This window comes from Physcomitrium patens, chromosome 18 (genome assembly GCF_059467195.1).
Source record: "Physcomitrium patens ecotype Gransden chromosome 18, ASM5946719v1, whole genome shotgun sequence".
Lineage (NCBI taxonomy): Eukaryota > Viridiplantae > Streptophyta > Bryopsida > Funariales > Funariaceae > Physcomitrium > Physcomitrium patens.
Window position 1 is genome coordinate 11,312,629 of NC_143427.1, and position 26,150 is coordinate 11,338,778.

General features: G+C 39.9%; 3 protein-coding genes across 9 annotated transcripts; 1 reads left to right on the forward strand and 2 right to left on the reverse strand.

Annotated features, from left to right (window-relative positions):
* Positions 1–12,170: 12,170 nt before the first annotated feature.
* Positions 12,171–17,770, reverse strand: LOC112295521 (ubiquitin carboxyl-terminal hydrolase 2). The gene is made up of 3 exons (XM_024547246.3): positions 17,124–17,770; positions 13,120–16,478; positions 12,171–12,847 (listed from the first exon to the last, which is right to left on the reverse strand). Exons 2-3 carry the CDS (start codon positions 16,455–16,457, stop codon positions 12,595–12,597), a joined length of 3,591 nt encoding a protein of 1,196 aa, XP_024403014.1. The 5' UTR covers positions 16,458–16,478; positions 17,124–17,770; the 3' UTR covers positions 12,171–12,594.
* Positions 17,744–20,834, forward strand: LOC112295523 (UPF0235 protein At5g63440). 7 transcript variants are annotated; one of them, XM_024547248.3, is made up of 8 exons: positions 17,744–18,117; positions 18,633–18,744; positions 18,879–19,032; positions 19,189–19,285; positions 19,437–19,525; positions 19,756–19,824; positions 20,089–20,151; positions 20,445–20,834. In XM_024547248.3, the coding sequence occupies exons 1-7, from the start codon at positions 18,003–18,005 to the stop codon at positions 20,146–20,148; spliced, it is 696 nt and encodes a 231-aa protein (XP_024403016.1). In that variant the 5' UTR covers positions 17,744–18,002; the 3' UTR covers positions 20,149–20,151; positions 20,445–20,834. The 7 variants fall into 7 exon arrangements, 4 of the variants coding, with proteins under 4 accessions (XP_024403016.1, XP_024403018.1, XP_073396636.1 ...); XR_016498176.1 differs by having other exon boundaries at positions 17,775–18,117; positions 19,719–19,824; XR_002973665.3 differs by having other exon boundaries at positions 17,775–18,117; positions 20,089–20,228.
* Positions 20,835–21,336: 502 nt separating this feature from the next.
* LOC112295522 (palmitoyl-acyl carrier protein thioesterase, chloroplastic) lies at positions 21,337–24,949 on the reverse strand. Its single transcript, XM_024547247.3, has 7 exons — positions 24,646–24,949; positions 23,406–24,458; positions 23,102–23,235; positions 22,741–22,854; positions 22,394–22,568; positions 22,193–22,261; positions 21,337–22,047 (listed from the first exon to the last, which is right to left on the reverse strand). The coding sequence occupies exons 2-7, from the start codon at positions 23,994–23,996 to the stop codon at positions 21,691–21,693; spliced, it is 1,440 nt and encodes a 479-aa protein (XP_024403015.1). The 5' UTR covers positions 23,997–24,458; positions 24,646–24,949; the 3' UTR covers positions 21,337–21,690.
* Between the last annotated feature and the right edge of the window lie 1,201 nt (positions 24,950–26,150).

Sequence of the window (26,150 nt, forward strand, 5' to 3'; positions counted from 1 at the left end):
CACCGGCCGACGGCGGCCTCGCCTGTCTCCCTGCCTGGCCACCTACCTTCGCCCCACCTACCGCGAGGGTTCCTGTTTCACTGCTGATGGAGCGAGCGAGCGATCGAGAGGGCGGGCGGGCAGGCGACGAAGTAGGGGGAGCCGCGCATTGACGACGCTGGCCGAGCGGGGAGCCCACCCCCGGCGCTACACTAGGGTCTGCCTGCCTCAACCTGCGTATTACCGGTCCCACCATACGGCCACGTTCACTCGCCCCCTCCCTGACGTTCGCTCTATTGATGCGTCTAGGGTTCGAATCCAAGCTCCGTTCTAACTGAAAAGTACCTTCCCCTTCTGTAAATTTCAATGAGTTAGAATATTGCATAAGGGTAATCCAAAGGTAACCATCAAAATATATGGATGGTTTTTGTAATGTTACTTTAATTTCTTTGATCCAAAGATATATATATATATATATATATATATATATGCACACACACACACACACAGTTACAGCATCAAATAACTACAGTGGATAATAAAGTTCATTGTGCAAAGACTTTCTATCAGAATAATTATGTGTGCAGAAAGATGGTGTAAGATTTTAGTTCATTTTGGTATGTTCTTATTCTTCTCATTCACATGGGCATGCAATCAATGTCAGAGTTTATTTCTTGTTAAATATTTTTCACTTTTAAGGGTCTGTCTTATTACCTTCATCCCTAAGAACCATGTGTTGGAAGCAACACTCCTTTTTGGTGGATGTAAACCAGATTGTCAAATCCACATCATCCTTGATGGGGCTATATCACTCAGCTGCCCAAATGGCTCCAAATAATTCCATGTTGAATTTTGTTGCAGTCAAATGGCATGAGAACAACCTCTCTCTTTAGGAAAGCTTAAATTTAAGTAGAAGTCGATATTTTTGTTCCACATAAAACCCAAGTGAACCCTAAATTTAGATTCCATGTTATTGTAGGCACATCACTGTCATGCTTGCCACTATTTTAAAACAGTAACAGTGAATTTGCCTTGTGTTTCACATTTACACAACAATAACAACAACAATGACAACACAAGTGGAGCATCTAATCAACAACAATGACAACACTAGTGGAGCATCCAATCAACCCAGTAGAATTAAAACCTAAAAAAGTATTTTACTTATTCTTGCTGTATTCAAGCATCCTTCTTTGTCCTCCACAATTCACTCCATGGCATGTGACAACGTATGCCACAAGTCAAAAAAGTGTGTTCCCCACTCTAACACATGAAAACCAAGGGGCTTGTATCATGCAACCTACACATCTCAAACCCCCTTTTCTAACCTAATCAGGCTCAACTTTAGGCTAACCTCAACCTTATTGCTATAAAGGGAAAAGAGACTTTGGGATGGCAAGTTGTTAGGCAGTGAATGAAGAAGTGGTTGGGGGCTCATAAGATAGGAAAAGCATGGGCAGCTTGTAGGGAGGAAGAGAGGTCAAAGGAGGGTTGCTGGCAAAACAGTATGGGACAATGGAGGACTCACCACTTATGTGTGATCAGCTGAGAGATAAGCTTCCTGTGGTGACTCTCTTGCAAACAAAGAAAAAAAGGGGCTTTGGCACTAGGGTGTTGCTTTCATTGCCTCTGCTTGGTTTGGCATGTTCTCAACAAAACAAATAAAAAAAAACCAGTCTAAACTGACTCTTCCGCACTTCTAGCCTCCTGGTACTCTAACCACTGTGTAATGTGTGTTTTTTTTTTTTTTTTTTTTTTTTTTTTTTTTTGCTACTATTGGAGGTGTTCTTATTTATAAAGATATGGTTTTTGAGTCTTGGGTTTTGGGTTTTACCATGCAATACCGGACTATCACGGAATGGTTTCAGGGAGAGTCGTCGCTGAGCCCCGATGGGTCCTCCATCTCCGCCTCATGGTGTCTGGCGACCAGAGCAGAAGCAGCAGCCGATGAGCTGGGTGATGCGAGAGACCCACAGAAGCAGGCACTCGCCGCTGCAGAATGATGACCACGTGTAAGGGCGAAGGCGGAGACATGGCTGCCAGCGCAGCCCACGCCGAAGCGCAGGCCCCACAAGCTCAGCAACGGTCATAAATAAGAAACCGTGTGGAGAGCAGGGGAGCTTGTTAAGGATATTTTCTTCCTAGAGCTTGGAAATCTTTACCCCATGGTTTACTTTCGCCTGCTTTGGAAGGTGGAAATAGTCAGATTCAAACTTCCTGGTTTCAAATAAAGGTTTGGTGGTAACTTAGGGTTGAGGGTAACGGTGATAAATGAGACTGAATTAACTGGATTGTCCCACAAGTCACTACATTCAATCCCTTCTGTTTCCAGGCAGCGTGAAGTAGGCAATCATGGAAAGTTGCAGGCGAGTAGGATTTCGGCTCCTACTTTAACCCAAGCCACCATCGTCCTTTCAAGCGTCGCTTTGTCTCTCACTCTCACTCGGTCTCTCCCTCCCTCCGAGTTTGAATAATGATGGGATTCCAGGTTAGGTAACTTGATTCGGCATTAAAATAAGGGGGGTTTGCTATTTGTTTAAAACAGTGAAGCCCTGTAATGGCTTTGCATGTCTACTTTCAGAGATTGGAGTGTGCTACTCAAGCAATGACAGAAAAGTCCTTGGGCTACGGGCACTCGCATTAATAAACAGGGTAGGTGATGGCTTTGTTGTCCACCTAATTTGAAAGGAAAACGGAGATTTTCTCAGTAATAGTTGTGCACCCAATCCCATCTTTTTGAATGTGGCTGGCTATAAGTCCCTGCACCAGATCTAGATATATCTTTTCAACATTTAGTAACAAACAGATCACTCTTTTCCCTGAAATGACTTTGGTTAATTATCCATTAAATGGAGTCTGATGAAAAAGGGGCTGCGAAACGGTGGGATGGAAGAAGAACAAAAATAAAAATACACTACACGGACCTTGGGCGATAGCTCACAGAGTTGGCGAAGAGCATGTGGGCATGATCAGGGTGCAGCATGACCCCTGTAACTCATGACCACGTCAGGAACGCAGTGCAGGTTTCATTGGAATTTCTGCAACAAGTGGCCTCGCATGCGTGAGCATTCAATCGACTCGGGCAAAACCAGCGTGTAGCAACATTATGAAGGATGTATAACTTGGGAAAAAAACAACCCATTAAAAGGGGGAGATTTTTCCGAATGGCAGTGTTTTCCAAGTTACTAGATCGTCAGGATTTTTTTTGACAATTAGAATTCAATTGCATTGACAACTTCTGTTCGTCCCCATGTTACACTTGTCCAGCGACTGCGACGCCTGCTACCTCCTGGCTTCCTGCTGCGCTCCTCCACAGGTCAAGCAGCGTAAACGTAAGGCGCTCATTCTTCATAGATTGTTTTTTACTGAAACAGGATGAACCCGCGTGTGAAGAGTAAAACACAGGTTTTAAAAAATATCTTTATCCCAGAAACAGGATATCCTCCCTGGGACAAATTTAAGCACATGCGAAAGTGAGGGAAAGTTCCAGAGCAGGGTAAACTCTGTGGGTCTGTTTGCAAGTCCACGGTATGATCCGGTCATCACTCGGTCCACATGAGCTCAACAGAATCGAAGGGGGTTGCGTTCACGCACACAAAAGCATGCAGGATTATTCAGCCAACACGGCCTAGTCCAATACGAGGCAACTCATGGAGAAGCAACCAGGTGAGCAAGATAACTTCTTGTGAGAAAACCATAAAAAAATAAAACCCCAAAATAAAACCTTAGATTATACCCCAGAAATGCAACGAAGTCATCGGGGAGGGGGGAGAAAAGATAAAGATTAAAAAAGAAGAAGAGTGGCGACGAAGCTGAGGTGTGCACAGTACCACGGGCTATAGATAGCCAAGGTCAAGGGGGATGATGGGATGCACCATCTCCTAGGGTGTCGTAGAATCCTTCAGGGCGAACACCCCACCCACTGACTTTGCCACTGACCGCGAGGCGAACCCGACTGACCCCAACTACAGGATCAATAAGTGCGATCCCCCAGCGAATGACCAAAACATTCCGTCATGCCAAAGACTACATCGCCGAAATAACACCCACTAATAATGTAATGCTTTTTATATTTCAGATGCATCTGAAACAAGGGAAAAAAGAAAAAGCATGAGCAAGCGTTTCGCATGCAGATGGTGCGCAAAAAGCACGGCATAGAGAGAGAGCGTGGCGATTGTGAGCAGTCAAGCAAGAAATAGCAAGCGCCAGTGCGTCACTTTGGGTTTGTTTGATCGACTCTGAGAGAGAGTGAGAGAGTGAGTGAGTGTGTGTGCCAGAGATTGAAAGAAAGATGGCACGGTGCTCCTCCTCATCCTCCTCCATGATTCCGATCCCCACCCCCCTCTTGCAAGAATCTCCGGTGCCTTTCATCACTGCTTCGGAAACGTGGCGTAGAATCAAACTGCTGATCATGCCCACTCGCACCGCTGAGCATGCTGCTTCCACCTTCAACTCCCTTTTTTTTTTCCTTCTGTTTTTTTCTTCCCCTTTCCTACCCATCTCTCTGCTCCTCTTCGTCGTCTTTCTTCTTCCAGCTCCATCTCCATCTCCTCGTCATAATCAACAACATCGTCGTCATCGTCACCATCGAGCAAAAACAGCCGATCATGTCGTGCAAGCTTCGAGCTCCCCACTTGTGGGGAGCAAATCCATCACTGTCTCTTCTATCATTGTGTGTGGATTCCTTAACCCCGCTCCCCATTTTATTACACTCATGATAATAATGAGAAGAAGAAGAAGAAGAAGAAGAAGAAATTATATGTATATATATGTATATATATATAAATATATATAAAAATAGCCATGAATAGCACAATTTTAGAATCAGCCAAAACAACGCCAGATTCTTGATCCATTCGAACCTTGAAAGCTGACTCTTGGACTCTGCCAAAGTCTATGCTGACCTTTAAGTCCCCATTTTCTCAACTCTCTGCTTTCTATAAACTTCTTCTTCTCCTGTTCTTTTTCCTGTTTTTTTCAATAAGTTTTTTCTATTGTTGCTTGGGTTTCTGTTTAGTTGTTGGTGTTTTTGATGCTGGTTTTGATGATGGTGGAGATGGTGAAAACATTCTGGTGTTGATTGCATCATCTTGCTACCACTTGTTTTAATGTTTGTTTTGGAGTGTTTTGGAATGCATTGTGGGTTGTGTTGCCATGGATTTGTGGGTCATACTTCACATTGGATGAAAACAATGGTTGCCTTTGTGTGCCTGTTGTTAGAAAAACAATGTTTGCATGGTGTCTTGATAATTGAAATGTTCCACAAGGGTTTATGTCGAATTCATATTCTCTCATTGAACCATCCATGACCTTTGTCTCATATATATATATTTTTTGCATTTACCTTTAAAGTTCCAAAAGTTGCCCATCAACACAAAAATTCACACACACACACTATAAATATATATATATATATATATAGATGTAAAACAAGTCATGTTGTTGCCTATATTATATTAGTCAATTTTGTCAAATAAATTGTGTTTACAATAAGCTGTTTGTCCCCCAAAGAGAAAAAAAAAAAATAAAGTATTCCCAACACAACCCTTTGTTTGTTTGGAGGTTTAAAACAGTTCACCAAAAAATTCATGATTTCCACATGGCTTTGAAGACTTGCCATACTCCCTATGCCTAAATCCTTGCCTTCTATAGCTTGCATTGAGCCCATTCAAGCAAACTCTTTAAGTTCTTCTATTTAAAAATTAAAAAAACAAAAACAAAACAAAACAAATTGACAATAGAGAATAAAACAAGGAAATTCAACCAAGTAAGCAAATAAGAAACAAATTCTAACATATTCTCTACATATGAAATATAAAAAAATGGGATCCAAAGTTATTATTGAAACCTCTTAAATTGGAGCACAATGAGCAATGAGTCTAGTGGAGATGCTATTCTTGTGGTCTTCAATAATCTAGACATATTTCTACCAAAAACATTATTTATAAAAATAATAATGATTTAGGTAGACACTTGTGATTACATATGAAAAAGAAAAATTTGTGTTAAAATGGATAATATATAATGACAAGTAAGAGCAAAAAGGAAGGATTGATCAAACAAAGGTTTATGGGTGAAGAATGTCAAAGATCATGTTGAAAGTGTCGTGACAAGTTTGAAGAAAAAACAACCTAGAATTACAACTTTAGGTGTGGATCAATATATCTCCACAAATGCCCACTCAAATTTAATCAAATCTTGTCTTATGCTTTCTCATGCTTTCTTAAGCTTTCCTTTTTTTAGTTCACACCAATCATCCAAGTGTGAGTGATCAACTTGATGGTGATGATCTCCATCATATCATTTCAAAGTATTAAAGACGTGGGTCCACACATTATGTATGTATATATATATATATATATATATGAATATATCAAGAGATGTCATTTTGACTTAATGAATGATCAAGTCTCAATGTGAAGTTCCCTTTCAGTGTGAAAGTTCCTATTTAAAAATATACTATGTGTATTTTTCCAATCATTCTATTCAATGGTATGGTGAGAATTTTGTTTCCATCTATTTCAAACCAACTTTGTAGTTGAGCACATCACTTTATAGTTGCAATGATTTTATTGCAACTATGGATCAGTGACCGTGACAAGAGTCATGACATTAAGATGCAAATAGCTTTGTCTTAGCATGGTCAAAAGTTGAGAATTTTCCATTGGCATAAGGACAATTTAAAGAGATAAAAGCATAATGGTTCATCTCTTGTGCTTTTAGTCATGTGGGTTTCAATGTTAAAAGTAACTTAGAATTCTTTTACACTTGGCTCCATTCACGTTTTGGAAACAAATCAACTTCTTTTCCTTGTTATGGAATGGTTTTGCATGCATGGAGCCTTGCTAATTGTAATAGAAATACATAGGAATAATTGGACGTATTTGAACAATGAAGTGAAGAATGAGTGGCGGGAATAGGAGGAATACATAAACTTTGTCATGAATAAGTTTACATCTGTTTGATCAAATGCAGATGTTTTCATCATAAAATAAAATCAAAATAATGTCAAAATAAAATAAAAAAAATACAAAACATTAGGATGATTTCAATAGTTTGGAGGCAAATTAGATGTGAGATCTTGAACAGTTAATGCCCAGCCTTATTTTGAAGAGGTTGGTTAAAAAAAAATATGCTGAACTAAAAACGAATGTAATTCAAATAATAGAAAAGGTACAGAAAAAAAATAATTAAAAGAAAATGGACTTTAGAAGAGTTGGTAACACATGCAATATGAAATAGCTTCCTCATAATTAAATAAATAAATACCAAGCCCACATGGGTTATGGGCACATTGGCCAGATTAAGAATTGTAGAGGTGAAAATAAACAAAAATGTGAAAGAGTATGCCTCACCACGAACAAAAATGTAAAGATTATTTGAGTGTATATTTAATTTAGAATCATATTTTATAAATAATAAAAACATGCTATTGGTAAAAGATAAAGAGATAAAGTAGTAGACTTTATAACACATGTAAAATGCATGTTGTTAGACTGTTTTTGGTGTTGGATCCTCTCTGTCCGTGTGAATATTATCAATGTTTTGAATAATTTGAACCATATCAATACTTATTGTAAAATTTTATATTAAAAAAAATAATTCTATTAAATTAATTAATAATGATACAATCATATCAAATCTTTGAACAAAACAATCTACAACCAAAAAAAAACAAGTGAATCAACACAATAGGGATTTATTATACAAAAAATGCTTCATTGAAAAATCTTAGATAAAATCTTTATTGTTTTTTCTTAATTAAATCTTGCATATTCGATGACTATAACAATTTAGATCACTAGCTACGTCTTGTAACATGAATGATCTAAATTCTTCAATCATCAATATACAATACAGTTATAATCCTGTTAATAAATAGTGTTGAAAGTTTTACATTAAATAACATGAATTAGTTTTATTATTGTTGTTGTCATTATTATTATTATTATTATTTTCTCCTTTATGTTTATATGTATATATATATATATATATATATATATATTAAATTTTGAGATTTGATATTAAAATTTATTTTTTAAACTATCAAAAGCTTCAAAGTCTTTACATTGCAAGGATTATTATCTAAAGCTTATTAAGGTTTGTTTGTGGCATTGGAAATTTGAAATTAGATGGTTGGAACATACTTTAGCAGAATAATTTGTTTATTTGGAAGTATATGGATCATATATAATTTTTGGATTTTATTATTATTATAAAATAAATATAATTATTGAATGTGTTTAAAAAGTTTATGACAAATTAATGAAATTGAAAAATGCTTGATTGAACATACATTTTCGAGTTTTTATTCAATATCTGTAGTTCATTTTGAATTTATGCAGTTCCCATGTTAAAGTTGGCTATTCATAGCTAAAAAAAATATGATTTCAAACCAAAATCTAATAATCTAGCAACATAGACTTTTCAAGAGTATTACTTTATTTACAAAGCTATTCATTAAGGATCATTACAAACAATTTAAATTATTAAGCCGCATGTTGAATCCAAAGGCTACTTTTAATGTATAATTATGTGATCAACTTATTTTGCATACTAAATTACCATGATTGATAACAGAGTATTTAACTATTCACAAATTTATACCCAATATAATCTATACAGGTAACTTAATGTTTTTAACCACAGTCTGTAAAACCACACTTTGAGCTTATTCAGGAGTTGTTACAGAATCCCAGTCAAAAAGAATTATAAGTAATTGTATTCTATAAAAAAATTGTATTGCATAAATAATAATTTAAAAATATATTTTCAGATTTCGATTAATTCGTTGTTAAATATATATTTAAATTATTTATAATATACAAATATATTCTATTTAAAAAATTACTTTATATATATATATATATATACATGATGCCACTGTAGTTTTTGCTACTCCTACCAAAAAAGTTCACCCATTTCATATGTTTTTTTTTAGTTGTTATTATCCTGATTAATATTTTTATTAATTTTTTTTAAAATTGACTATTTATATATATATATATATATATATATATATTTCGTAATGTTTTGTTTGAATGAAAAAAATACCAAGATTCCAAAGTTAATGCTTTTCTTTGTTATATGTTTGTATGTTTTGCAGTTTATTATAAATTGTATTGTTTTATTATATTACACATTCTGCTTTCAATCAAGCTGCATTATTGTTTGCCCCACAAAGTATGAAAATTTGAAAATGTGAATTTACTATACTAACCACTGTTGTAAACCCAAATTATATCTTAAGATTGAAGTTTGAGTGTGGCTTTTACAAAAAAGTATGCAAAATTAATTAATATCCACTATCAAACTGTTAGTAAATTCCTTAAGCTCTCTCTCTCTCTCTCTCTCTCTCTCTCTATATATATATATATATAAATTTTCTATTCTCATAACTTCACTTTTTCATTTAACTTTTCTTTAAGAGATCTATAATGCCTTCAACATCAAGTAAAAATAAGTTATGCCACTACTTTCAATTGACAGTAATCACGACACATGATATGAATTTATTGTTGGTTATTTCAAGGTTTTGCATTTAATGTGGAAACCTACCCAAAATAGATTCTAAGAATTAAGTGCAAAAGGTGCTTTTAAAGATCAATTTATCATCAAATCACAAATTGGCCATCAAATGACACCTTTGAATCGACAGCGCTGATTTAAGAAACCTATCAACCTTATTCAAAAATTAAATAAATGTAAATATAAATAATTTTATGATATTGTGCACTTTTTTTTTCCAAGTGTGATTTGTTGGAAATATTTGTTTGATTGCGTATCTGTACCTAAAAAGAATCATACCGTTTATGTATGTTTTAATTTGTTTCTTACAAAAAAGAAAGAAGAGTTACATTGTACAAACATTTTCATATCATTTCTGACCTCGATAATTTATTACTATCCTATATATATATATATATATATACATTTTTTGAAACGGAGAAATAAAATATTTGTAAAAATTGGAGAATAAATAAAAACTTTTACACAAATTCGTAGAATAGTTTCAACCATTTACAATTCATCACTGTCAATGCATATATATATATAGATGTATAGAGAGAGAGACATACATACACATACTTTCTACTAGTGACCATATCAAATAATGAGACAGTTAAAAATTGCTGTGATAACATAATTGGATTTTTTCAAATTCCAATTCTGTATTTCAGTATCTTAAAATCCAAAATGACCTTCATGCATAGACTACCTATCAAAACCCATACATATATTTTTCTTGAATTTATATTTCATTCACACATATTATTTTGTCAACGAGTTGATATATATATATATATATATATATATATACAAACATCTATTAATAAATACATGTAATTGTAAAAATGCTATAAGCAAAGAGGATATACATGTATAATATAATATAACTATATGATTCTCATGGTTTTGAATTGCAAAAAAGTTTATGGATATATTTACACAAAAATCAAAATTTATTAAAAACACAATAAATTCTTATTAACTTTAAATTTTCCTACATAAAATGTCTTTCTCTAAGACAGTAACAGACTATGTGTTTTGCAAGAGAGTTGTTAAAAATATTTGATAGAAACCTTTGCATAAAAGTTGCAAAAACTTTGTAAATGGATTATGTAAAGTAAGGCATCTCTCTTACTTTGTTTTTTTATTTTTTATTTTATTTGAATGTTAACATGAATCAAATTGAAAATTACTATTTCAATGTACACACACACACCAAAACATTCAAGAAGGGTAACATAGTGCATTAAAAGACATGCTATCATCATCTATCCCATAGCAAAAAAAAAAAAAAAAAAAAAAAAAAAACAATCTAAAGCCCATGTCTTGTGTGTGTTGTCTAGTATTGTCCATTGAAAGACACAACAAAACCCACATTCATTGTGGAAGGATTGTTGCTGTATCCACACCATCAGTCATGTAAATCTGCACACATTTCAATACCCAATGAAGAGCTGTACACAGAGATTCTGCATGTGCAAACCTTAAACCCATGTCAATGGGTTAATTTACTTGGTGGTGGCAGTGAATCCAAGTACTCACTGTGAACCCTAAAATCTGATTTATAGCTCTTGCAGTTTCCTCTTATTGTGTGAAGTCAACAGCCTTTGTCAGTAACAGTCTAGAGACTGTAAATTCACAATAGTAGTCTCTGAAACTTGTCTTGAAAGGAGGTTAAATAAACAAAATAAATAAATGTGTACATTATATATATAAATATATATATATACACACATGCATACATGCACACATTGATTGTGAAACTCACAGTAAACTGTACTTGAAAAGATAAAAGAAAGACATGGATAAAGGCTTTGTATACTTGGACTCTGTACTACACATTCAAACTCTGAAGATTTCTTGTGAAGACTTGATTGTAATGTTTGGTTTGATTTACAAGCAGGCTGGGGATACTGTCAGCCGTCAGTACTGGAATTGCTCAATCATGCAGTGTACATAAAGCATTATGTATATTATCGTTTGTAGAGTTTGAAGAGAAGGCTGAGTACCCACCTCAAGAAACTACACTAATGAAGCAGGATGAGACCACACTTTGCTTCACATTTGGTCCTTCACCAGCTTGAAAATTGACGTTGATTGGGGGTTTAGAATGGTCTGCGTTTAAGATCCTTGGTTCGTTTGTGCAGATTGCTTGCATCAAATGGAGCTGGAAGCTGTGTTCGGCATTCTACAGAACAACTTAATTATCTAACCCATCCGTCAAGGAAACTTTGAATGTCATCGGACTCACACTCTACTGCGCGTAGGAGCAGCAGGCGAATTGGACGCAGCCACTTTTGGCTGCGAAGAGGTTTAAGGCTACAGTCGTCTTCCATTATTTGTTAAAGTTTCCATGCTTTTCTTGTTCAGTACAGCATCGAAGACTTTTCGCTTGTTTGCTTCGGCAGATGAGAAGCGACTTCGGATGAGCTGGAGGGGAAGCTTAGCGTTTGATACATGGGGTGATGACAACCTGGGCTCAGCAATCTGGTTTAAAATTCGAACGAGACGAGTGGTACCGTACCAGTTGGTGTAAATATCTTGCATGGAAGACAGCACATGTTGAAATCTCCAGGCTGCTCGAACAGAACGTTTCCGGACTCACAGAGATGTGTAGTGTTCAACGCGCACCATTGAATGGTGCTTTACGAATTTAATTCAAGGACCATATAAAACAGTGCTGCATTGAAAATATTTTCAGCACGAGATGGGCATCTCACAAACTGCTCATTAGTTAGGGAAACCATGATGTGTACAAATTAGGATTAATGCAATGCGGTTTCTAACCTTTCCTGATCGACACTCTTTACTATTTCTGAAACTCGCCATATTTTACGGAAGACCCACTTGCTACACAAGTTCAGAATTCATAATAGAAGGATGTTGAACATATCCTTGGACTTCTTCCATTAACGGGGCTTGCAAATGCCAAGACATCTGCGGAGTAAAGGGATATAAATGAGAGTCACCAATCCTCTGCAGCGTAATAGATACAAGACTCCACTCTAGCAATGCGGCTGAAAAATCTTCACCCACACACATTTAGGTCGAACCTTAGGGAGCCCTGCCAGGTGAAAGTTCAATGGCTTCACCGACAGGTGCTCTCTACTCAAAAGTTCGCCTTTCGTAAAACAGCAGATAGGCTTCACTTTGCAGCACGGCTTCCAAACTTGTTTTCCGGACATGTGAATCACTGATGTAGTACCATGTCGAGGCTCCCTTAGGAGAATCGTCTGCCTCACTCTCCTCGTAATTAACAGAACCTTTCACATAAGCGACGTAATGCCCACCTCGCATTGTTCCCGAGTGCTCCACAGTACCAATTAATTGGTACACGCCATCCTGTTTGGTACCATCCCTGTAACCAATCGAAACAAGTAGATCAATGCTGGCTTCAAGATTCAGCTACCACCACAATCATAGCCAGTGCTAAGGTTGGCAACCAACGTGTTCTGTGCTTGGAACCCTCATCGATTGGTTCCTAACCGTGAAATACAATTCATCAGAATCATCTAAAATCCACACTCTTAAGCCTTTCATGTTGAGGAGAACAAAGGAATACCAATGTACACGAGGTTGACGAGGACATGAATAAACTGGAGTATAAGCAAACGGGAATATAGCACCCACCCTTTGTCTGTGAAAGGGCCAAGATCGAGCTGCTCATGAAAGGTAATATGGCCACTTAGCTTGCTCAGTCGCCCATGCAAATCTTGGGCAAATCGTTTTAAATGCACAGTGAGAACGCGTGGGGCTTTACTAATAAGGAACCTTTTAGTTGCATCTCTTTTCACTGTGGCCACTTTAGAAGTATCATTCTCCAACTTCCTCTTCTCGGCCTTTCCAATAACCTCCTTAGGCTTGGATGCACCTGCTTTAGCGCGAGGTTTTCCGCGTCTTCTACCGGTAGGTGATGTACTATCGTCCTCGGATTCATCTGCGACTGCAGGTGCGCCTTCCACCATGATATATGGGTCTTCAATATCCTCTTTCCCTTTATGATGACTTGAAATCTGCGAATCGTCTGCTTCAACAGGTCTAACACCCGCCGACTCATCAAAACAATCTAAACTTTGTAATTGCGGGGGCATAGAACTGGCTCCTTCGTGCAACTTGCTCAACGATGAGGGCTCAACAATGATGGGTTCCGCCAAATTTACATCAACTCTACTAGCTGCTACTTCACCATTCTGCTCACTATTTAGTTGACAAAACTTCTCCTTAGCAGAAGATTCAATAATGCTGTCATTGTTCTGTTGATCCGTCTTTTCAACAGGTACGTCTCTAACATCTGAAACTACTGCAATGCTCGTAGAATTAGTCGAATGGCTCAAATCATCCACGAAATTCCACTCTCTATCAGTGTCATAGGTTGCCGCTTCAGTATTACTAATCGAAGTTGGCACATCTTCGTTACTATGCCCTTCAGTTTCTGGTGATTGTTTTAAGCAACATACATTCTCCTCCTCGAGCGCATCAGTTTGGTTGACATTCCGCTGACTACGCTCAACCTTGGCGCAGTTTTCACAACCCCAAGCATTCTCTCCCGACAGGACCTCAGTCTTTGTGAAAGCCTGCAAACAGCCTTCAAGTGACATCATGGGATAAGTGTACACTTCACGAGCACTCCTAAGTGATCCTGACCTACTGAGGCTGCTGGGGTCCTTACTTTGACCTCTAAACTTGCATTCAGATGCAGCGTCATCCCACGCGGAATCATCGTTTACAGCAACCTTGCTATTGCTTGTCGATGTACTTGCTTGGTCATTTACCTCCAAAGGGCGATTACTAGTACCTGGGGTACTAGAAGTGGGCGGGACCATATCAAGACAATCCTGTTTATCATCTGAACGCTCATGAACTTCAGGTAACTGAGGGCCATGCACAGGCTGAGGACCATACTGAGAGATGACCTCATCCGTTTGACAACTATTATCCAGTTGCTCAACAACACCACCTTCAGCTTGGTAATCTGTGACTCCATGTGGCGAAAGAATCTCTCTGGGTGAATTCTCAGCTACTCCTTCTCCACTCTCGGTTGAGGACTCCTCTAGAGGATTAGTCTCGACAACAGGAATTGATTGAGGACCATCTGGTGTTCCGCTTGTCGTTGCTTTGTTATCCAAATTGTTACGTTTAACATCCATTACCAGACCACCAGCACACTCTTTGAAAGTCCCCTTAATGCTTCCGTCCACGAGGTCTTCCCATGCGTCAGCCACATGGGTTTCGCTAGAACACGCAACACCTTTTGATACAGTTTCACAGGGCAAAGAGGTAACAGGAGGATCAACTGCTTGACCAGTTTGATCTGTGTCACCAGTCGGAAAGCCTCCCTTTTCCTCTCCAGAGCCCGATGAAGCAGGTTCATTAAGGGATTTGGAGTTCTCAGCACCACCATCTAAGCTGCACCCAGAAACAGGATCTTTCTCCGATTTCGTTGAGCCCTCCATAATGGCAGGTTTATTATCTACTGTCTGGGAAGTGGAAAATGACAATCCAGCTGGTTTGATGCTTAAAACTCCGTTGCTAGATAGATTCCCTCGTCGGCTTCGCTCTGAGATCGACTTCGACAACTGATCTCTGATAGATCCAGCCTTTCTTTCCTGTTTCGACGGAATTGGCAAAGACAAATCTAGAAAAGGCTCGTAAACAACCGACGAGTGACCACATACACAACAAGACACGGTGCTTGAAAACTGACCCCCAAACACGTGCTCTACAAACGTAACGGGCACCTTGATTGGGTTTCCATGGCTTCCTTCCTCTTTCACTGTGCCATTAGGTTCAGTGGGTGATTCTGCACTAAGTTGGGCCTTCCGCGCGCTCTCTTCCTCCATGTGCAGTCCATCTAACAAGCATCTTAAGAGCTCATGACTGTCTTGCTGCTGGAACCCCTTAAACCTTGGAGCTTTTGCACAAATAGCAGAGAATAGTCTTGTCGGACTTACAGCATTACCGACATTGGCTCCAAAGGACCTAGTCCTCATCGTTCTGGCTGATGCACTCTTACTGTCGTCATCTCCGTCTCCTCTATCAAGAACAGTGACATCCATTTCCTGAAAGAATTTTCGGAGTGCTACCTTCAACGGACCTTCTTGTACAGATGGTTCTTTACTGAAATACTCCCGAAGCATACTCACGCCAACCAAATTCTGCATCACCGAATTAAAAAAGCAAGTGTTTCCCAAATTCATCAACCCCTTGATCGTCCGCCTACTTCCTGATAAACTGATTGTTTGCGCGGCGTCCTTGTTAAATGGCGTGGGGCCTCTTTCCACATCAGCGACTTGACGCAATTCACTGCGATGGACCTTGAATGAGCTAGAACGGCCAAATAAACTTTCTTGCAATACAGTTGCTGCTCTGTATAGCAATTCGAGATTGCTTGCCGCATTCGAACTCTCGTCCAAACTCAAACTTTTAGGTGCATCAGGAATACCTGAATGCTTCATCTGCAGCTTGCATTCAAGACACCAGCAATCCAAAGACTGACGCCATTGCATTACAAGAGGGTGCTGCGACTCAGTCCAGTGTTTCCTTGCATGCGGACCACCAACAACGCAAATGCTGGACTCCATGTGATGCGTCGATACGTGCGATCCGCAACCAATGTGACCGCAACCAAGACATATCCACAGAACCTTAGTCGCTATTTTCGCTTTAGCTTGTTTTCCCTTATTACTAACCCGTTTTAGACAGTCCTGGCATTGCTGTAGAGGAGCTATAGTAAACCGAACGCGTAACTTTTCCACGCTGATTCCATTCTCAATGTGTGGGCAGACCGTTCCCTCAGCTTTCGAAACAGGAGATCCACAAGTGGAGTCATCTCCTGTTGTCTCTCCCAGTGATAATTGCACAGGCGTCATAGTCGATACCGATGCAGTATCCTTCTTCAATGCACCTACTCTCTGCGATTGTGGGGTTGACCTGCTGTTGCTTTGTTTCTTCTTCTGTCTCTTGCCCATGACCTATCTCTGCTCTGAGTTCTGCAAATTGCAACAAGGTAACGAAAGCAACGCTGGAAATTTAGAGAGCTGATTTCGGATGAATTCGATCACGGTAAGTGGATACTTAAGCAAATTTCCCAAACCCTAAACGAAAGGAAGAAGTTCCAGCACTTCGGAGTAACGATGAAGTTGAGTACGCAAGTAAACTGCCAGTAAAAAGGACGCAGATCTATTGAAGCTTGTGTCTGTATAAAATAAAACCCATTACACTGCTCAAATGCTTATCGGATACCATTGTCACATCAGCTAAGAAATGCGTTAAATACGTTCAAAACCTAGATCCCAAATGCACAACCATTACGACTATCCCCGGTCCAGACGAAATGCGGGGATAAAACGAATAACACCAAACTGCCGATAGACATGTTCAACGTCGTCATCTCAAAAACTGTAGAGTTCATTCTATGCAAATGTCTCAGAACCAGGTTTTAAACATGAAAAATAGTTTTCAACCCCCTCTCGAGCATAATCAAAACTGCCGAAAGCGTAAACTCCAACTCGACCTGGACGCCAAATAGAAGAGAAAGACCTTCGTGTCCAGTACTACCTTCTACATCTCAACAAAGCAGGCAAAAAGAAACAGAAAAACAACCAGAAATCAGTGTCACATAAGCAGAATATTACCCAAAGGCCAGGAAAACGAAGTCCGTTCGTAGAGGAAACTTGTTGAACAATAAATACTCCAAAATCTGAGCCCATCTCAAGGGCAAAATCCATGAGTTCTTATCGCACTCTCAGCTCAAGTCACGTGCAGACAAAATTTTCACGCACAATCGGCGAAAACACATCTATCCCAATCTTTTCGGTTGATTCTGAGGCGAATCAACATTCACCAATGTGGGCAATAATCTCACTCCCGACCAAACAGTGGTGCGATCACCGAAAATGGCATCGGGAACCGTGTGATCAAAGATTGCGTGCGTAACCTAAGTCTTGGTTTCCACCAAGTCCCAGCGAGAAGCAACATCGAGGTCACCTCCCCCCTTCCCCCCGACCACACCCGAGTGAGAAGGCTACTCCTCTCCCCACATCCTATGAAGACAAGACTATCCTGAGAAGCACTTGGGTTTGAAATTGTAGGAAAAGACGACAACGGCAAACTCTCTCCGACGGCAGAAACCCCACTGAGGCAAACATCAAACCCTAAGTTTGACACTCAGCTTCGTTCCCAACAAAGGTTCCCAAAAGAGACCACCGACACAGATGACGAAACGTGGACGCTCTATAAAAAGACGCCGCAATCTTCAAGATGCTTGAAGAATCAGTCAAACTTCGCAATCCGTAGCAGGGAAGCACGTTTCCTCTATCTTGCGCATGTCCATGCGCTTCGTACGTGCGAGAGAATCTCACCAGCTGCAACTGACTTCACTGAAATTTCATCGAACGTATTGTCCTCGTCAAGGATATCTAATCCTCTGTAAGCGCGGCGTTCCTTTTGATTGTCTTCGGATCGTGGCGCTAGTGAGATAACGAACGCCCTCGTTGATATACGGGAAGGAGAGGATGCCCAAGCGCACTACTCACACGTACTCCAGCGAGGATGCGGCACCGGATGGGCCAGAATCTGAGCTTTTCGTGTACTACTGCAAGCATTGTGGTGCTCACGTCTTGATCACGGGTGCCGAGTGCAACCCAGCTCATTATTTTCCCTCTGGCGCTTCGTTATGATGTGATTTTGTTGATCCACGTTCATTTTTCTTTTCTTAGGTGTATTTTAGGTTACATTCGTGATGAATTCAACCTTTGAGAGTAGCTGTGCAATTCTCACGGCAAAGTACATCAGCTCGTTACAGAAACGCGGTATTCTTGTGTAAGATTTTAGCAGAGTTCTGTGCCACAGCTAGTCTAATTGTAGGGTTTCAAATGTGGCGAAGAAGGGGTAAATACTCACTCTACATGCTCTATTAATGCAAAATCAAGTTTACTAGCTCCTGCAAGTCGCTTAAACTTACGAATCCCAGGCGCAGTTTTGAAACCTCCTGTCGAAGATCATTTCAGGGTTTTAGAGGGCATTGAAACAACGCTCACGTTTAGCTTAACTTTTGGTTTTTTCTTTCCCTTCGTCCAGATTTGGGTTTGATCTTCGCTTGTATCCGATCATGATGACATGACATCGTGAATTTTGTTTTGCAGACACTCAGCTGCAGAAAATGCCCAAGAGGACAGATAAAGCTTATGTATTGGATCGTACGAAGCACCTTACTCGCCTTAATGTTGTTGAGGCTGGGAAACACTTGCTCAAGAGGTACTTCAATTTCTCTCTAAAAATCAAGTACTGAGCCCAGTACATGCGAGTGAGTCAACCAGATAGCTACAATTATTTTCATGTTCAGTAGGTAATATGTTCCCACCTTCACATTTTGGAGTACTGTGATGCAGAGGCGAAGGGAAAGTGGAGAAACAGTATCGCATGAAGTGTGGCGGGTGTGGGTTATTTGTTTGCTATCGTTGTGAGGAAGACATGGACGCAGGTCCTTACCTGTACGTGGCAGATGGTGCTCTCAGCTCTGTTGCTGCAGAAACCAATCCTCAGGTATTCAGAGTCTGACCTGTGGTTGTCCCAAGGGTTGCCGACAGAAGGACCTAGTGTGTGTGGTCAATAACCACCTTTATTTGCTTTGTTTGGTTCTTGAAAGTAAGTGGACTTACACAAAGTCGATGTGAATATTGTATTGGCGTGAATGTGCAGGATGCACCAGTTCCACCGTGCATATCACAAATAGATGGTGGCTTGGTCCAGGTTGCTATTGAAGTTGAGGATCGCGCACAACGTTCACAAATTACACGTATGCTGTCCTGACAATCGCCCTCTTTTTGGTAGCAACTTGGTGTAACCCTGATGTGCCAATTAGTTCCTCTCATCTAAATGTATATTCCTTGATTACCTAGCGTTAGTCAGAATTATGAAAGACGCCATTAACAAGGCTATCTGCACAGGTGTGAACGCTGATGATGTCCGTGTAACTGTGGCCGCACCAGCAGCACGTGGTGAAGCAAACAACGAGCTTCTAGAGTACATGGGAAAGGTGTCGCTTCACTTACACTTATCTCCTTTGCGTTTTGTGAACTGATGGTGTTGGGAAGATTCGTAACAGGTCACGTGCCAATCAACTATTTAGATATTTGATTTACACTCCTTCGCATGCTTCAAATGAGGTAGGTCTATTAGCTGGACGGAGACCCAACAATTTGAAGAACATTATGCATATATGTTTCTAGGGCGGAATGGATGGTGACTGGTATATTTAAGTTACAGGTGCTGGGACTAAGATTGACACAAATGACTCTCCAGCGAGGTTGGAACAATAAATCTAAACTTCTTGCAGTAAGCTTCGATTCCTACACCTTCCTCTTTCTTGGTGCCGAAATGAAGTGTATTACTATCTGGCGTTAATGTGAAACAAAGTGCACCTGCTTTGCACTCATGATTCATGTGGGAGTTGAATCTCCATACGGAAACATACATTCGACACATGAGTCATAATCGTATTTATGAACATGTACACCAACACGGTATATTTCTATTTTTTTATTTATTTGTTGATTTTGAAGTATTTTTGTGGTTGCGAATGTGGCATGGGAAATCTAGGTCGAAGACCTGAGTGTCCGTGAAGTCTATGAAAAGCTTCTTGCAGCTGTGCAGATTTGAAAGGTATTCAGCTCTGGTGCATGTTTTTGGATCTGCAACCCAATAAATTGAGATTCCGAAGCAATGAATTTAAAGATAGGGTAGGCTGATATCTGTCCTGGACGCATGTGTGTATATGTAGTGTCGTGATATTCCAGTTGCTCTGTCGGTGGTTTAAGATAGTTATTCATGTAATCAGTTAATTGTTCTCAAAAAGAAGTAGCTTTTAGAAGCACCTTATTTTATTTCTGTATTGGACTGGTTAGTAGAAAATATCAGGTATCCTTTTGTAACAAGAATGGTGTTTCCTAGTGCAGCAAAGCGAGACCAGGAAATATTTGTTTCCATATGATCCCGGAAGTGTCGTAGATTCGGGTGAAGAAACTTATACTAAAGAAACATACCCAACCGTAAAAAAAGGTTTTGGGACCCAATATTTGAGATACATCTATAGAATCTTCATCCAAAGTCTGGTTAATGAAAACTTTGCTGGTGTAATTGCACAGCATTCAAGATCTTTTTTGAAGACGAGTACTAAACGGTTATTAGCCGTTGAAATTATTTGATTTAATCGAATTCAGAGTTGCACGATCGTGGCTTTAAAACCCACGTTGACGTTTAGGTGTTTATTTAATATCTAGGGGTAAAATTGAAAAACTTTGAATGTTTGTAAATCAAATTGGCAGCTTATTGTTATATTCTGGTTATTATCTCCAATTTTGCTCGATTGAACCCAATGATTATAAGAATATTGACTCCAATAAATCCAATAATATTATATTAGATTTTACAGCAATCATGAACTAGATTCAATAGCAGTTACGACATCACAGCTTGTTAACTTTTCAGGAGTATGCCAAAATAGTAATCTACATGCATTCTTCATAATTTGATAATTGAGTTAACCTGGATTTTAAGGCATTGGATGCAGTTAATTTGTTGATATTCTGAAAGGTGTCAACGAGTTAGACATGTTGCTTCAAAGGCATAAAACTGCCATTCCTGTCTCGAGCTACGTCACGCAAAATTACTAAGTACCAGTTGAAAACAATATAACAGAGACGTTCAGGTACACCATACACTGCAGACCTTATGCATACGTACATCACTTAACTAACTAGTTGGGATTTGTATCCATCAGTCAACTAGCAAGCTACAAAGCTGACAACCATAAATGCGCAAAAGAAGACGGGAAACCAGAGCCAATCATTGGTCCAAAAAGGAAGACATCCTGTATTACAATCATACACCTGTACAAGCTGTGGGGAAAAGAACATCTGCGAAACTCACTTTTAGAGAATAAAAGCGAGCGAGAAGTTGAACTACGACTTTTCTGTACAAATATTGGATAGTTATTGTAACGAATTAGGCTTGATGATTATCGTTGATTTTAAGTGTTATAATCAATGCCAGATTTGCCCCAACCTATTCTTGCACATACCATAGAGGCAAACAACTCTATGGACATAGAAGTACCAGTGTAATTTCATGATGTGAGCACCTAACCTGTCAATCAACGGCCTTTACAGTCGAAGTAATGAAGTGGATTCAGTAGCGTATATGCTATGAAGGAAGCAGGATATTTTTTGGTCTCCAACAAGTTCTCCCTCGAACTATTTCTGCTCCATCACTTTCCATCCGCAACAAGTGTACAAATTGTAAAAATCCTACACTGGCATCCGCAATTTTTATCTGAGACGTGATTGTCGGTAGCTCTGCTGCGTGAGAGAAGGTATGCATTGCCCTATTAGAAGCACCATTGCGTGCCCTATTTGTCATTCCATTCGACTCCAATGAGCCCGAGGTTGATGGCTCAAGACTGGCCATTGATTGCACCACGTCAGACTGTCCACACTCTCTCCTATACTCCAGGTTCATACTAACCAACTCGTAATTATCCAAAATTGTAGGTGGTACACTCTGCATAAGCACATCAAATAATGTATTCAGTGTCATAGATAAACGAAACGAAAATAGAATGCTGGCTGGTAGAAGATTACGTAGGAATTCACAGAATAGGGTACACAAACCAATACTTCCAGAAAAATTATCCATATGATTTTACCTCCATCATCCAACCAATGTACTTCACGTTGTTCACATGCTGGTTCATATCCAAGTCACTGCGTCTTGGCTGTAAGAACACGAAAATCATTTAGATGTTGTCGGAATCAGAAGCCACGAATTGCTCTAAAACCAAATGATATCAAAAACAACAAATCAAATGAACCACGGAACTAGTTCAACCAATCGAAAATAAGCTGACCGTTAGCCCCGAGCGAACAAACTCAGCATTGCCATCGAGCCTGATGATCTTCTGCGTCAACATGCTCTCGTGTTTAATTGCTGATCTGTCCAGAAAATAGGGAGATATCTCGGTTCTGACTTCCTCAGGCATCTTGGAAAGCTTTCTCGTCTTTCTGTGCATCATCACCCACGTGCTGCACACAACCAAGACCGCACACAATCACCACAATGCAGCTCTAGCCAATACAAAATGACCACAGAAAATTGATTGAAGACATGTAGATGAGAACAATAAAGATTCATGAGTAAAATCTCATTTCAAGTCTTCAAAATGAAGCGACTCTTCAGGTATGTGAAGATGCACACCTGGTGGCACGGGCTAGAATTTGTCCTGTTTTGTAATCTCGCACAAGCCAGTCTCTACGCATCCCGTTCTTACCGGACGCTGCCACCCACGTATCCATCTCAACAGCATCGCCCCTGTTCACACACAAGAGACCAACGTTAATAACTCTTCACAGCCACTCTGTTCTTCTACCTAATCAGGGCACAATCTAGAAGCATTTCCATGTAGCGCCTTCTTTACACTTATCATTAAAAGATCTAGAACATGTGTGGCACATTCACTCGGATCCTATTGACGATTTTACGAAATATGAGTATTTAATAGGCCACGAAGTCAAATTGGCATAGCATAAAGAGGGAGATCGTCTGTCTCGTTGCGTACCACGCAGGATACTGCTCAACGTGGACTTGCATCCGGCTGACGACCCAAATTAGATTCCTGCAAGACATTGCACGCGTTGCTCCAAAACCATCTCCAGCAATTCCCGACATCCACACATGATTCAAAGCCGTCTCCTGCACAAGGACCGGCACAAAACTCTTGTTGAGCTCTACTCGTACAATTAACAAAACTTATGAAGTCAACACATCCATTACTAACTACGGAATCTCCACGCCAATAACCAGCAAGTGAACCTGCCAGCCATGAATATGTGAGACAGTGAACCGCCAGATTGTCCAATTACCTGGAAATGATTCATCATAGTCTCAATAGAAGCCGTTCGATCAGCTCCAATCTCATATGACCGAATCACGAAAGTCTGTCGATAAACTAGCCTACTTTCCACAAGTCTACCCTGCCGAAGAGCATCAACGGGGACTCTTGTTTTTCCAGAGAAAACTTCATGCCGCCTCTGGGTCTCCGCCGCCAGTGCCACACTGGCTATGGCGGCAAGGACTGCCCTAAACGCTTCACTGTCTTTCTCAAGGAGAGAACGTGGCACTACATTAGAAAGAGGCTCGTTCACGTCCTCGGCCCTGTTGCCCCCCGTGAAGGCTCCATTTCCTGTAGCCGCTGCAGCATTGAGATCCCTCGTTGCGCCATTCAACCCTGCCGATACCTTAAGCGGAGCTTGCCCGTCGCCAACCGAGAACGAACTGGAGAAGCAATATCCTAATCTCGATTTCAGAGCATGGCACGCTCCAGGAGTTCTCAATGTGGACGTGAGCGACTCGCAATGATTGCACAGAGAAGAGCTAATCGCTGGACTGCTTCTTCCTACATCTACCCCACAAAAGTTTGTTCTAACTAAACCTGTTCCTGTAATCATCTCCATCGACTCTGTCTACACCTGTGCGTTTTCACATGCGAGATGGAGCGTGGCACAGTTACCAATACCCCTTCGTAACGATCTGCCGCGCTCGAGAGCAGTTTGCAACACACTTACATAATCAGAGAAAATGTGATCTTTACCTCACCAAATTAATCCACACTCTCACTCAAAGATCGGCGCCCTCCTCAGATGCCAACCTTCCCAACCCAGATCTACGCGAGCAACCTCAGCCCCACCGCCCCCGATCTCGATCTACATCTTTCGCACTCCCGGAACCTTTTTCTTCCAAACCGAAGACCCAGCTCCCGCTCCTCCTAGTGAAGGCAATACAAAATCACCCGCAAAACCAAAATCCACATTCCAACCAACGGAACGATCTCAAAGAAAACGTAGCACCGAGCACTCTCTCATCCTCGCTGCTCGCTCATCCGCACACCAAAACTCCTCCCCTGCTGCTCTCTCCCCCTGTGGACTCCACAACACATCACAAGCCATGCGGGATCATTGTCAGCGCCACCAACAGCAGCAGCAGCACCCACTGACACTACCAACAGAATGGATTACTGCGAACAAATTGGAAAGAGGCCCCCAATGCCTTTCCCGTCCTTCCCCCTTGCTGCATACCCAACACTAACTAAGCACTCCCACGTACCTCTTGGGACGAATCACTGTACAACCGGCATAGACAACTGTGCACTATGACTCAATTTGCATATTCCCTCCCTTCTAGCAAGACTTTGCTGTTTCGTGACGGAGCGTGGATGATGCTGGTGGTGCGTGGTGGGTTGCTTCGAGGCTAAACGAGACGCGACCCAGTTGAGATGATCAGCCTGGCTGGCTGGCTGGCTGGCTCCTCTGCGAGCATAATCAATTGGGTCTTGACATTTGCTGCGAGAGGGCCATCATCGGCAGCGCCAGTAGCAGCGGCAGCGGAGCATTCAAGGAGGTGGTGGAGCCTCGCGAGGTATGAGGAAGGCGGCACGGGCGGCCGGGCCGGGCCGGGCCGGGCCGGGCTATGACTGGGAGACCAGGTCCCACCCGTCCACAGGCCGCGTCTGTGTGCTGCCATGACAGCTTTGCGTCTTGAGTCACTTTTTTATAATATTTATTTTTAGCCCGCTGGCCACTTTCGCGACGCAACTGCGCCGCGCGTCTGTCCACGTTTGGTCGTGTCACGTCGCGGCAGGACCTCGGCATATGGCCAGGCGGTAAAGCCAGTTCTGTTAGTACTTCCATCCCTTGTAATTCGTCCGTCTTCATTCATCCATCTATCATCAGCTTGACTCCCTGAATTAGCATCTGTTTCCATGTGATTGTTTTATGGTACGTTGTTAGTTGGGTTTTTCGTACTGAAATGCTTTTATTACTTATATACATACATGCAGAGATATATATGTATATATGTATGAGTATATTTGTACGTATGTATAGAGTCACAAACAAACACATTGATGCTTGACACAAGGACGCACATGACTTCTACATTTATGTTGCTTTCAGTATTGAGGACATTTATTAGTGTTTTTCTTTCTTTGACTATCTAATATAGAAAGAAAAAAAATGTAAAATAAAATAATTAACAACAAATTATATCATTATCGTCAGTTTTTTATAATTTCAATATTTATATATTGGTTTATTGATGTGTATTATACTTTTATATTCCAGCATTCAACAATAGACTTTCTTGTCCGTTTGGGATATATATTTTAATTTTTAGATATTATCAGATGTTTAATTATATGTGTATTTTTTTCAAACAAATAAATTATAATTAAATTAAAATTTATTTAGTGGCCTTGTAACTTCTGATTTATAACACAAACTTTCAAATCATAATACTTTGTATGTATTGTCATGTTGCATATTATAGAAAAAAAATATTAGAATAATAAATTTGTGAAAATAAATTGATATAATGCACGCCTCTCATTTTTACATTTGCACTTCTAATCACATTCTTAGCTTCAATCTAAAACATTTATTCTACTTTAATACATTACTATAAAAATAGTTTAAAATATATACACACATACATACAACCTGTATGTTAATGTTTTTGAATTTTTTGGACTTTTTTTTGTATGAAAAAATAATATTAAAAAATAAGAGTAGTCTAAAACTGGAAGAATAAAAACAAATACTAAAAAAAAAAAA

What these genes read in the sequence shown, in the direction of transcription:
- LOC112295521 (XM_024547246.3), bottom strand. Translation starts at nt 16,457, where the DNA reads ATGGGCAAGAGACAGAAGAAGAAACAAAGCAACAGCAGGTCAACCCCA. An exon ending in GGCCCTTTCACAGACAAAGG is followed by an intron (nt 12,848 to 13,119) that starts GTGGGTGCTATA and finishes GATTGGTTACAG; the next exon opens with GGATGGTACCAAACAGGATG.
- LOC112295523 (XM_024547248.3), top strand. Translation starts at nt 18,003, where the DNA reads ATGCCCAAGCGCACTACTCACACGTACTCCAGCGAGGATGCGGCACCG. An exon ending in TGCTCACGTCTTGATCACGG is followed by an intron (nt 18,118 to 18,632) that starts GTGCCGAGTGCA and finishes TTTGTTTTGCAG; the next exon opens with ACACTCAGCTGCAGAAAATG. An exon ending in TTCTAGAGTACATGGGAAAG is followed by an intron (nt 19,526 to 19,755) that starts GTGTCGCTTCAC and finishes TTTAAGTTACAG; the next exon opens with GTGCTGGGACTAAGATTGAC.
- LOC112295522 (XM_024547247.3), bottom strand. Translation starts at nt 23,996, where the DNA reads ATGGAGATGATTACAGGAACAGGTTTAGTTAGAACAAACTTTTGTGGG. An exon ending in CTATGATGAATCATTTCCAG is followed by an intron (nt 23,236 to 23,405) that starts GTAATTGGACAA and finishes GTCCTTGTGCAG; the next exon opens with GAGACGGCTTTGAATCATGT. An exon ending in ATTCTAGCCCGTGCCACCAG is followed by an intron (nt 22,569 to 22,740) that starts GTGTGCATCTTC and finishes GGTTGTGTGCAG; the next exon opens with CACGTGGGTGATGATGCACA.